Source organism: Agelaius phoeniceus, chromosome 9 (genome assembly GCF_051311805.1).
Source record: "Agelaius phoeniceus isolate bAgePho1 chromosome 9, bAgePho1.hap1, whole genome shotgun sequence".
Taxonomy (NCBI): Eukaryota; Metazoa; Chordata; class Aves; order Passeriformes; family Icteridae; genus Agelaius; species Agelaius phoeniceus.
In genome coordinates this window covers 31,810,978-31,823,142 of record NC_135273.1, presented here as the reverse complement: position 1 = coordinate 31,823,142, position 12,165 = coordinate 31,810,978, and the positions used below count along the sequence as shown (strand labels likewise).

The 12,165-nt window shown below is 49.9% G+C and overlaps 1 protein-coding gene across 3 annotated transcripts in view; it reads left to right on the top strand.

The window, feature by feature from the left end:
- PRKG1 (protein kinase cGMP-dependent 1) overlaps nucleotides 1–12,165 on the top strand; it is a 384,521-nt gene that overhangs the window by 16,061 nt on the left and 356,295 nt on the right. The window contains exon 1 of one of the 3 annotated variants that reach the window (XM_077183425.1): nucleotides 10,883–10,903. The exons of 1 other annotated variant lie outside the window; for it this stretch is intronic. Coding sequence is in view for 1 of the 2 variants with exons in the window: in XM_054637120.2 (XP_054493095.1) it covers nucleotides 11,437–11,747 (311 nt within the window). In the remaining variant the exon portion in view is untranslated. Of the gene's footprint in view, nucleotides 1–10,882; nucleotides 10,904–10,956; nucleotides 11,748–12,165 lie in introns of those variants that run through there. One more of the 3 variants, XM_054637120.2, reaches the window with a different exon arrangement.

Sequence of the window (12,165 nt, the reverse complement as noted above, 5' to 3'; positions counted from 1 at the left end):
GTAATTATGTTAATTAACCCGTGCAGCTCACTGGAGGTGCAATTAAGTTCATCCTTCGGGCCGCTGTGATTTTTCAGGCACAGAAATGAGATGAAATGAAATAAACTAAAGCTGCAGTTACAAGAGATGGGTTAAACTATGTGGTTTCAATGATCAGCAGATGAGCTGTGCTCTAATTCAGGTGGATTTATGTTCCAGCAGCCCTCTGTTCCTTCAGGGGGAGAAACAGGTACATTTTTTAAAGCTTTAATCGCTGCTCTCTGCAAGAACTTGAAGATGTTTCTGCAGATTTAGTAGTGTGATGTGCCAGTCTCTTTTTATCCCCTGTGTGTTGCTTAAGAGGAAGAAAAATTAAAGAAAAAAAAATATTTAAAACCCATTAGCATCACGAAATGAGTCCTAATAATGCCCTACAAATGGAAAGCTTAATTTTGCCAACACATCATTTGACATTCAGTGGCCAGCAAAACCTGAGTTTATGTTAAAAGGCTTTTCTGGTGAAAAGAAAAAAAAAAATTTAGCTACAAGCAGAGAATATTCCCATTTCCCCCCTGCTTTTGGGTTGATAATAAGTATTGCTTTGTACTGGGAAGAACTGGAATAACCCTGCTGGAATTGGGTTCATGAGAGGGAAGTTTAGGAAATGCCTGAGATTTTTCCCAAGCTGACAGGGAAAGGGTTTGCTCTGAGCTTTGCCTCTCATCAGGGAATTACCCAGGTGAGGTGAATTCTCCACTGAAGAGCTCCAAACCTGCTCCAGCTGTGGGTGGTTTGGTGAATCCTTTAAATAGGAGAAGTGAGGGGGTAAAAGCCATAGTTTTACCTTCTTTTGGAAGAGCAGAGATGGCAGAATGTGGCTCATCCATGGGCTGGATTTTGGATTTGGGGTTCCCACCTTCAATTTCAGCTCCTGGTAAGGATTTTATACTACTAAAACATTGGGTACTGGGAAGTTTCACCTCGGGATTGATTTATCTTTCTGAATTACTTAATCTCCTTGGGTTTGATTTGCCTTTTGCAAAATTTATTTGCCCCTTGTCCTGGGAATGTCCTACAAAAATATAAAGAAGCTTATAGAAAACCATATTTAGAAAATATAGAAAATCATATTTACTTAAATCCCCCATCCTAGTGGGGCTCCTGGATTGATTTTCTCCCATGATTTACCCCTCCATGCTCAGCATTTGCTGTTCTGCTGCCCAATCAATACTGATTCTGCTTGGAAATTGCATTCATGGTTTTTAAAATCGAGGTTTGCTTGCAAAGCTTGATTTTATCTGTAGATCTGAGCAGTTTGGGAAGTCAGGGTTTGTTGTGAGGTTTTGGGGAGGTGATGGATTAGCTGCAATTGCAGTGAAATATCTGTGGTATTAGTGTGAGCTATTTAAATTTAATTGACTTTTCTGGGAGTTTACAAGGGAATATAAATGGAGAGTAAAAAGAGCCAGACTTCTGAAAACGCAATAATTTAAAATTCAAAGAAGTGAGACAAAAATGTGGCATGTACAGAGGAAATAAACCCCCTTCATTTTCCAGATTGGTCATTAATACTAAACAATAGGGATGGTTTGGGTCTGTGTGTCCTGAATTTTGTGTGCACACTCAAGGTGGTTGGGAGTTGAGCCAGTAATGGATGCAAATCAATGCTTTAAAGTCCATTACTGCATCAAAGCATTGATTCCAGCTCACACCAGATCAATCTTTTGCTTCTCTTTAAGGGGGAACACAGACATGGTATTATTTAAGTTTGGTATTATTTACCATACCACAGGAATGGTAAAGAAAACCCACCCCAAAATGTGATGTCTGCAGGCAGAGCTGTTGTTACAGCTCTGAAATAATTTGTTTATTGGGCAAAATGAATATTAAGCAGAAGCAGGCTGTGAGTTTGATTGCTGTAAGGGACCTACAGACATTGCTGTGGGTTTATAAATGCCCGTTTTTATATAAATAAGGGCATTATTAAGATGCATCCTTAAGATGCCATGTGTTCACTTTTTGGGGGAGTTGTAGTGGGTAACTCAAAAAAACTTTGATTAAAAAGTTGTGGTAGCCCCTTGCAGAGAAAATTTAAAAATTAATGTATTAAAGCTGGGCTTGAGCAATAGTATAGCTATTTTTTAAATGAGATGACTGTTTTTGGATTTTTATGTTGCATTTTGGTCGCTTTGGGGATGTTTTTTGTTCGGTAGCTTTTCTGTTTCGTTGGGTTTTTCTCGTGATGTTGTCGCCCGCCCGATGTTTGGTGTAGGGCAGCAGAGGGCGGCCTTACTCCTTGTGTTTGTGTTCTCTCCTGCCGAGAGAAACGGGGATAAAAAGCAGGGAAAAAAGGGAAGGAGGTGGGGAATGCTGTGCCTGCCCGAGCTGCGGGCCATGTAAGGCAGCGGAGGTGGCACAGCAGCCGCGTCATGCCCAAAGCAGCGCTGCAAACTCTCTTTGCTGATAGCCCTGCCTTGGGAGAAAAAGGAAAAAAGGAGTGGAAAGCAAAAACAAAGCGATTTTTGTGTGTGTGGAAAGGAGCAGGGGTGGTTTGGAAGCCATTAGAAGCCAACTATTTCTTAATTAGAATACATTATAAATGTTTTTTTAACCTATCAACTTTAAGCACACTGTGCTGTAAATACTCTCAAACCAATCATCTAAAATCACTCCTCATAAGCCCTACTACATCTTTCATAATTCTATTTCTCTAAAATATCTAGTCCTTTTTTTTGTTACAAAGCTACCTTTTAAAACTTGTTTTTAGTTCTATTTCTCTCTCAACAATGTCTGTCCTATTCCACAGCATTTCTAAATCAACCTTTCTTATCTCAAAGTTTACATACAGATGCACTCTACATAAGCCTTGTGTCAAGCTTTAAAAGTTTTCTCCAGATCCATTTCCCACAGTTTGTGGAAGCAGGCTGTGAGCTTGCTCTCCTGCTCAGGGGTCTGGAATGTGTTGCTCTCCTGCTTCACAGTGCAGGGTTTGTGCCTTGTTTTGATCCTTCCTCTTGTGCCAGGGGCTCTGGGGATGGGTTTGGACACGAGGCTTTGTGTGTTGGGATTGCAGAAATTTGGGAAGGGGGAAAGGGCCCTGTTGCCTGAGGTTGCTCAAGGAAAGCAGAGGAGATAAAGCTGCAACACAAAGGGTTCTTGCAGAGAAATCACCTGGTGCCAGCAAGGAGGGGCCTGGGGATGCTGGAGAGAGCCCAGAGGAGGCACCAGGATGGGCAGAGGGATGGAGCAGCTCTGCTGGGAGAGCTGGGGGTGCTCACCTGGACAGGAGAAGCTCTGGGGTCACCAAATTGGGGCCTTGCAGTGCCTGAAGGAGCTACAGGAAACATGGAGAGAGACTGAGGATAAGGGATGGAGTGCTAAAACACAGGGAATGGCTTCAAAATGACAGAGGGTGGGGATGGATGGGATTCTGGGAAGGAATTGTTCCCTGGCAGGGTGGGCAGGCCCTGGATCCCTGGCAGTGCCCAAGGCCAGGCTGGACACTGGGGCTTGGAGCAGCCTGGGACAGTGGAAGGTGTCCCTGCCCATGGCAGGGGTGGCACTGGATGGGCTTTGAGGTCCCTTTGGACCCAAACCCTCCTGTGGTCATATAAAGATCAACTCCAGCCTGGGAATCTTTCTTTCTCAACCACAGAGAAGCAGACCCAGAACACTTTGCCCTTGCAGCAGCATCACTTTCAAGAGATTGTTCCCTTTGGGCTGGAGGAAGCTCCCAGGAGTTGGTATCTCAACTCCCCAGAAGTGACAATTGTGCTGTTTTGCACACAAACCAAAGATTGGGAGCTGGTGGGGAAGAGGTGCACGGGGGAATCCTCCTGGCATGTTTGAGTTCTCTGCCATGGAGAGGGGTTAAAGCCAGAGGAAAAGCAGCTGGGAATGGAACTGGAGTGAGGAACACCAGGGCAGGTGAGGAGGTGGAGCAGAGGGAGCCCAGCACCTCAGGCAGGGGTTTGGCTGCAGGTCTGCACCAGAAATGGAAGGAAGGAGAGGATGAAAGCTCTGCCCACCCCTGACTCACCCAGGGCACTCAGCTGAGAGGTGTTGGCGGTGCTGAGCAAATCAGGCGAGTGCTGGTCTCTAATGCTCTGATGAGTAGAGCAATCAGTCCCTGCAAACACTGACAGAGAAAACGGTGAATATGAACATTTTACACACTCTGAGAGCCCAACTTGATGGAGTTCCCCCAAGCATAAATAAGAAATCGCTGTAGAAGTCAGTGGAGCGCTGTAAAACCTTTGTGAGGCCTGATGTGAGCCCTGTTTGCAGATCGTGCCTGGGTGATTCACGGATATTTCCTTGGTACTGTAACAAGCCTGGCCCTCCGTGGGGTGCAGCCATTGATTCTGAGCCTTAAATGAACACAGGGCTCAGCTCCTGTGGGCAGAGCTTTTTGGGAAATGTTTTCAGAGAGGAAAGGTTTAGCATTGCTGCAATTGTGGCCATAAACACCTGTGGATTCCTAAATAAAAGTCTGCTGCTCCAGTGGAATAGTTCCAGTTGCTCAGGACGTGCAAAAGTAAAAGATTTCAGGATAATTTCTGCCACAAATCTGTTTTTGAAAAGGAAGGTAACTCTCAGTGCAACTTAAAGAAACAGCAGCCTGTTCTCCAGGCATGTAAACCCCAGATTTAAAATCTATGGTTTGTGTTTATTATTATAAATACCTGAAACAACCAAATAATATTTTTTTTAATAAGCAAGGGAAATTAAACTGATTGTATAAAGAGACAGGGCACTTGTTCTCAATGCATCATGAAATAATGGTAACAGACTGGTTATTTTCATATCGGGGGAGCGGAGTTTGTGTTTATTTCTAATCCAATTTCAAATATAAATGAATTGTTTTGAAGGCTGGATAAATCAACCCAGCAGACCAAGACAATTATGGGAGGTGAGTGGTGCATTACTGGCGAGGAGAGATAAGAAAACTGCAGGGTCTGAAGGGGTGAGCAGAGGGAGCACCCAGAATTGCAAATGCTCGGGGCTGCTGAGATGTTTGTCACTGTGAAACCCCCAAAGTGAGGGAATGGCATCAAACAGCCTCAAAATGAGGCTGGAAGAATGAGCTGTTATCCTTTAATATAATTTGGGAGGGGGATAGAATGAGCTTCTTGCTGTTCTCACCTTCCTGAGGGTTTTGCTTTCCACCTCTTGCAGCCAGAGCACTGTGATTAAAGCAATGAGGGAGGTGCAGGTCAGAGAGGGGAAAAGCTGAGACTGAGGAGTTCAGCTGTGCTCGTGCTGTGTTTTAAAAGGAAACAGAGAAGAATTGTAGCTGTCTGGTGGAAGAAATCTCTTTTTTTGGTGAGCCCAAGTTTTTCCCAGCACCTGACAAAGAGCAGTGCTCTGGCAGAGTTGGGATTGTTCAGCCTGGGGAGGAGAAGCTTTGGGGTGACCTCACTGTGGCCTTCCAGTGTCTGGAGGAGCTACAGGAAACATGGAGAGAGACTCTGAACAAGGGATGGTGAGGCAGGACACAGGGAATGGCTTCCCAGTGCCAGAGGGCAGGGATGGATGGGACATTGGGAAGGAGTTGGGCAGGCCCTGGCACAGGTGCCCAGAGCAGCTGGGGCTGCCCCTGGATCCCTGGAAGTGCCCAAGGCCAGGCTGGAGCAGCCTGGGACAGTGGAAAGTGTCCCTGCCCATGGTAGGTGGTAAAAGGAGCTGAGATTTAAGATCCCTTTGAACCCAAACACTTCTGTGATTCCAAGGGTGCCCTGGGAATGGTTGTTGCTCATTGGAGTCCCAGATAAAGCCAAGCCCAGAGGTGATTTCACATGGAGAAGGTGTGGAGGAGATGCACTCCAAGGAGGAATGTGAATGTCACAGGATCACTGAGCTCAGGCTGTCCCCAGCGTTCAGCTCTGCCTGATGAGAGGTGGAAGGAAGCTGGCCTGGCTGTCCCTGTGGAAACCAGGCCCAGCACATGGCTCCCACCTTCCTTCAACTGCTGCAGCTTCCCCCAGTCCAACAGAGATGTGTGTGGGAGCACAATGAACCTGTTTTCCCAGCAACATCAACTGAGTTGATGTTTTTTACAGACTTCACCTCCGTTGCATCCTGGATCTCATGGCTCCACGACTAAATCTGCTTCCCTGCATTTCATTTAATTGGTCCCTGGGTTCATTTGCTGGTTGCTTATGGCTGAAAGCAAATGGAAAACTGCATTTCCAGGGCCTGCCTTGTCTAAATGCTGCTTTTTGCTCTACATAGGCAGTGCCCTGGGACTGCTGGGAGAAGCAGGGCATGGGCACTGTCTGATTGTGGTAACTGCAAAGAGCACTGAGTGTTTATTTTGGCAGCTTGCAGAAGAAATTTCTACTTAAGCTGAGCCTAAGGAGACTTCTTAAGGCAGCTGAATCATTTAGAACTGGTTTCTGGCTTAATTCAGCCCAGAGGAAGAAGTGTTTAAGCTCTGCCTGTGTGTGATCTTGCTGGGCAGTCCAGCCTTTCCTGGGAACTGGGAAAAATGAACACTTGAGGTGTGTCTGGAGAGGAGGGATCAGGATTGTGGCACTGGTTCCTTCAGGAGGGATTGGGATCATGTGTGTGGTCCTTCCTGGAGAAAGCCTGGCCCCAAGGAAGTCATTCAGGCTGAGGATGGGAGAAATGCTCCCAGGAATCCCACAGCATTCCCTTAACCCTGCAGGGCTGTGGGGACACACAGCTACCATGTGCACCCAGCTGGAGGGGTGAACTGCTGAAAATCCAATTTTCTGTGTGGTCATTGGGAGAAAATCTTCCTGCTTTTTAGAGGGCAGAGGTTTCTGTAGATGTGTGGCCAGAGATGGTGGCAATAGGGTGTTGTCAGTGGGGAGAAGAACTCAGAGGGATGGTTTTGGTTGCTCTGATGGAAGGAAGAAGCTTTGAAGGGCTTATTGAACTCGTGGCTACAGAGAATTATTTTCTGGTGACATTTTTCTCTAGAGCTGGTAATGAGATGAGTGATACTGGTGTTGTTTCAGCTCTGCAGCCCACCCAGCAGGAAGCACAGCCCAGGCTTTGCTCCAGCCTGCAAAAACAAGGAGGGGAGGGAGATCTCTCACCTTGCACTGACAGGAGGTGCTTTGTGCCATCCATCTCCTCCTTCCAGGCCAAGAGCCCACCAAGGAGAATTTAAATCTTCAATGTGATGAGACATGTGCTTGAAACCACTGTGTTCCTGGAGAATCCTCTGCTATTCCATGCTCCCAGTATCCCCTCCTTGGGTTTTGCATGGCACAAACATTCATTTTGGTGTTCTGTGTGTCCCTAATGTGATATAAAAAGCTAAATGCATTACAACTGCAGAACAGCACATTGTTATTTTTTCCTTCGACTTCTTCTGCAGCGAGCAATTTTTTGTTCCATTAATAAGCCTTGTGGTATTTTTCTTTTCCTTCTCATGCACTCTCCCCCAGATTCATCCTGAGAGGATTTCCTGGAATGGCTGCATGCTCTTCACACTTCTCCATGTTTCTTACTGAGCATGGGAAGAACTGATGCCCTAAAGGAAAGCCACCAGGATAATCCAGTTCAGGTGTTGATCTGACTTCCAGCATGGAGGAATCAGTGGGGTTTGAATGACAGTGTTCAGAGCTGGACATCTCCATCCCTTTGTGGGCAGGAGCAAATGGCTTTCAGTTTTGTTTTACAGGCTCTGGAAAGGACCAAAATAGAGAGGAGGAGCATCCAGTGTCATGAGAAAATAGGTTTTGTTTTCCTAGGGAAAAGAGGCTAAAGCACTCCCCAGATGTTCAGTTCCTGCTCCTTGGTCTTGGCAAGGCTGCTCTGCCAGAGTAATTTCAGCTTCATCCCCATCCCTGGGGGCTGAATTAGTTCCCAGGTGTCCCCTATAAATCTGTAGGGCCCTGTGGCCCCAGAAGGAGCTGCCAGAGGTGCTTTGGGGCAGAAGGAATGGCCAGATGTGCCTTAGGGAGGAGTCAGGTGTGCCTGTGTTTCAGTAGGTGGCACTCCTTGCCCTGCCTTGGGGACTGCCATGGATTTTGGGGACGTGGTGGAATAGCAGGAGGCATCCCATGGATGAGATGTGGGGACTCTCAGGTGTGACCACGCCTCGAGGTGCTTTTTGCAAGGGTTCAGCTGCTGTGCTGCCTCCCTCGAAATTTTCCTGTATTTTTGTAGCTTCTTCTCATCATGAAGGTGTTGCTGTGACTGTGCAGGTAGGGCAGGGATTTGGTTGTGTGCCAGTGGAGGGCAGAGCCCTGCAGGTCACAGAGCTTCCCAAAGCTGCACCAGCAGGATAATCCAGCACAAAATCCAGCTGGTTCAACTTTCTGCCATGGGCTGATCTGCTCCTGCAGATCTTTTGGGTAAAGAGTGGAGTGGATTAGGCAGGGCACAAACACCACATCCAGGAGGAGGAAGATGTTTATGTATGTGGTCAGTGGTGCGTGTCCAGCCTCTCTGTCCCTGCTGTCCTGGCTGGCTGGAGCAAGGTGACATTTTCCTGTCAGGGATCGTGCCAGCTCCCTGAGCCCTGTCTTGGGAATCCAGGGAGGTGTTTGCAGGATAGGCAGTGCTCAAATCCAGCTTCAGCTTGAAAAATGGCAGCTGAGTGGGTGCATTTGGTGACAGATGATCCCTGGAAGGGTTCAGAAGCAGAAGGTATCAGAACCCCAGAGCTGTGCAGAGAGGAAATATTGTGAGTGCAGCAGAGAGGAGAGCCATCCCTGCTCTGTGTGATTCCCACCAGCCAGCCCTGGTGTGCCATGCTCTGGGGGGGCACATCTCTGCAGATGCTCTTTTTTTTGGGCTTCCCACTCGACATCCAGGCACATTCTGGCAGTGGAGGGAGCAGGGAAAGGCTTTGGGAAGGTTTCCTTAGCTGTGAGCAGCTTCACCCAACACCAAGCCAGTTGGTGCATTCCTGCCATTCTTCTCCCTAAAGCTGTTTCTTTCCATTCCCTGGATCAAGCAGACAAAGCAGCTGCTCTGTTGAGCCTGAGATCCATTTATTTATTTATTTGTTTGATTGGGAGCTTTAAATCAAAAGGGATGGGACCATAGGATTTATTTTTATTGGAGTGGGGCGGTACCCTGAGATCCCACAGCAGGATCTGTGCTGCCCACAGCAGGTTTCTGTGCTCTGGCTTCTTTGGGAGAGCAGGGAATAGCCAGGGATGGGCCATTACAGGCTGTCTCTCCATGGCAGAGCTCTGCTCTAGGCTTCTGAAGCCCTTGGGCTGCTTTGGCCTCATCTTTAAATACTGGCCTTGGGGCTTGACAGCTGCTGGTTATGGTCCCAAATCTAAAACTGGACCATAAAAATCTCTATTGAGACTCCCAAGGGTCTAATGAAAATCTGCTTCCTACCTGGAGATAAATATACATTTTAGGTACACTCAGCTAAATTCCTTGACAGCTTTATGTGCCATAATTTCTCATGTTTTTCTGTGGATCCTTTCTGTTCTGGGGCACTGTTGTCTCAGTCCCAGGCTCTGCCCCTCTCACATATTATTTTACTGCTTGTCACTGAGAAATTATGCGGCAGTTTTCTTCAGGGCTGTGGTTCTTTTGAAGCCTGGTGGGCTTTCAGGTAACTGTATCACCTCTCCCTCCTGCAGATTTCACTTCTGCAGGGAGAAAAGCAATAAAAATTACAGCGTGTTGGCTGAATGCTGTTAAAATATTTTATTTATCACTGATTCCCAGTTTGTAGGCAGCAGGAATGCATCTGTTTAATGCCTGTTGTCTTTAAAATGGAAATGTTCAGCAGATAGCTGGTACTTTTGTTCCCAGTGAGTTATGTGAGATGGAAATAGTAAAAAATGCTGTCTGGACTTAAACCTGTGGAAACAACTGGGGGACTTTGCTTTGTGCCTGGCACAAATGTGTCAAGGGGACTAAAAACTGAAGAGTTTTGCACAACCCAGATTTTTCCCCCCTTTCCATGTACATCTCAAAAAATGCAGGATCAAATGCACAAAAAACCTGCAAAGCCTTGTGTCTGTGAGCAGAGGCCAGGCCCTTTCCAGCAACAGTGTGGAGCAGGGAGCAGTTCTAATTCCTCATCTGTTCTCTTTTATAACTTTATAAAATAAAGACCAGCTGCAGGTTGAAAGCTGGAGCCAGTGTGTAACAGGGTGGGGAAAAAAGGGCGAGACCAAAGGAGCTCAGCCCCATAAGCAGGGACTGATGTCTGGTACTCCCAGCTCATGCCTGGCATGGGAGGTCTAGACAGAAACACAAAAAATACACTCAGGCCTGCATCCTCCTCTTCCTCCTCGAATCAAACTCCCCAAGAGGGAACAGAAACAGCTGCTGGAAACCTCTGAGCGTGAAACTGTGCCAGTGCCCCAGTGCTGCAGAAGCTTTTGTGAGGTTCCTGTGCTCTGAGGCTTTCATCACTGGCTCCTCCAGGCTGGATGATTTGACCAGGAACCCCCCAAACAGCTCAGAGCCCCCTGTTTGTTCCCCAGAGAGCCAAGGCTGGAGCTGTGCTCTCAGCGTGAGCATCAGCACCTGGCAAATGGAAGAACCCAGAATCATTTGGCACCAAGGACTTGGCCATTGTGGCTCATTTGTTTGATTTTGTTATTTCTGTGCTGCAGCCCCGTGGGCTGTATGGCAGAGGTAAGGCTACACAGAAAACCTGAGTGCATGAAGGAAAACCCTGCACTCCAGGGAATCTGATCGGTTTGGTACGGCAGAAACTTCGGCTTTCACATGGGTATGTGGGCCAGGCAGAAAATCTCCCAGATTTTAAGTTAAGGGTTTTTTTTTCTCAGCGCTCTGAAAGCCAGATGCCCTGCCTCCAGGCTTTTTCAGCGCAGACAGACTTGACCGATATTCCCGTGAAAATCTGGGTTTTTGGAGCCCGGAGCTTGCTGAAGCTTGAGGAGGAGCCATGCCAGACGCTGGCTTGTGAGAAAACAACACAACCCGGCTCTTTAAAAGCAAAGTAAAGGGGGGATAAGTTCTTTAAGGAGAAGCGGCACCTTGAGCGGAGCGGAGGGAGGGAGGGGAGCAGCACGGGAGGTGTGCGCGGCTCGGAGCGCAGCCCGAGGCCGGGAGGGCAGGCACCGCTCGCTGCTCCCGGCCCCTTCCCTCCGTGCTCGGCAGCCCGCGGGGCGTGGGCGGCGCGGGGCGCGGCGGGGCCGGCGGGAGGGAGCGGGGCGAGCATGTGCATCCTCCCCGCCGCCCCTGCCTCCCTCCCGCCGCCCGCCTCCCCTCCCTCCCCGCTCGCCGCCGCGGGTGTGTGTGTGTGTGTGTCTCGGCTCCCTCGGCAGCCCGGCCTGACGCAGGCGGATCCACATCGCCCCTGACAACACCCCGGCTCCGGAGCGCCGTGCCGGGGGTCCGGCTGCGGCGGCCCCGCGGGGCCGGGCCGAGCCCAGGGGGGCGGCGGGGGCCGGGGTGGCCCGAGCGAGGGGAGGCGGCCCCGGCGGGGGAAAGTTGCCCGGAGCGGCGAGGGGCGAGCGCGGCGGCAGGACCATGGGCACTTTGCGGGATTTACAGTACGCGCTGCAGGAGAAGATCGAGGAGCTGCGGCAGCGGGATGCGCTCATCGACGAGCTGGAGCTGGAGTTGGACCAGAAGGACGAACTGATCCAGAAGCTGCAGAACGAGCTGGACAAGTACCGCTCGGTGATCCGGCCCGCCACGCAGCAGGCGCAGCAGCAAAGCGCCGGCACCTTGCAGGGCGAGCAGCGGACCAAGCGCCAGGCGATCTCGGCCGAGCCCACCGCTTTCGACATCCAGGATCTCAGCCACGTCACCCTCCCCTTCTACCCCAAGAGCCCGCAGTAAGCAGGGGGTCACCCCGCCGCTCAGCCTCCCCTCTCTCCCCCATCCCGCTCCATCCCCGGCCTCGCCGCCGCCCGCCGGGCAGGGACCGGAGCGGAGCGCGGCATTCCCGCATCCCGCATCCTCCCCGGGTGGCCCCGCGGGGTGGGAAAGTTGCGAGCGCTGGGGGGGAAGAGCGGCAGGAGTGAGCGCCGAGGTGCCGGCAGAGCGGGACGCGCCCGTCCCGGCTGCCACATCCCTCTGGGGCACGGGATCGTGTCCTGGGCATGGAGGCTTTATCGCTGCGGGAAGGGAGCGGGAGGAACCCGGGGCTGGCCGCGGGACCCCGCAGGGAGACAATCCCTGCTGGGAAACTTGGAGCCCGGCGGGATGCGGTGCCCGGCTCTGCGGGCGGGGGCTGGTGTTTTGGGGAGAGGG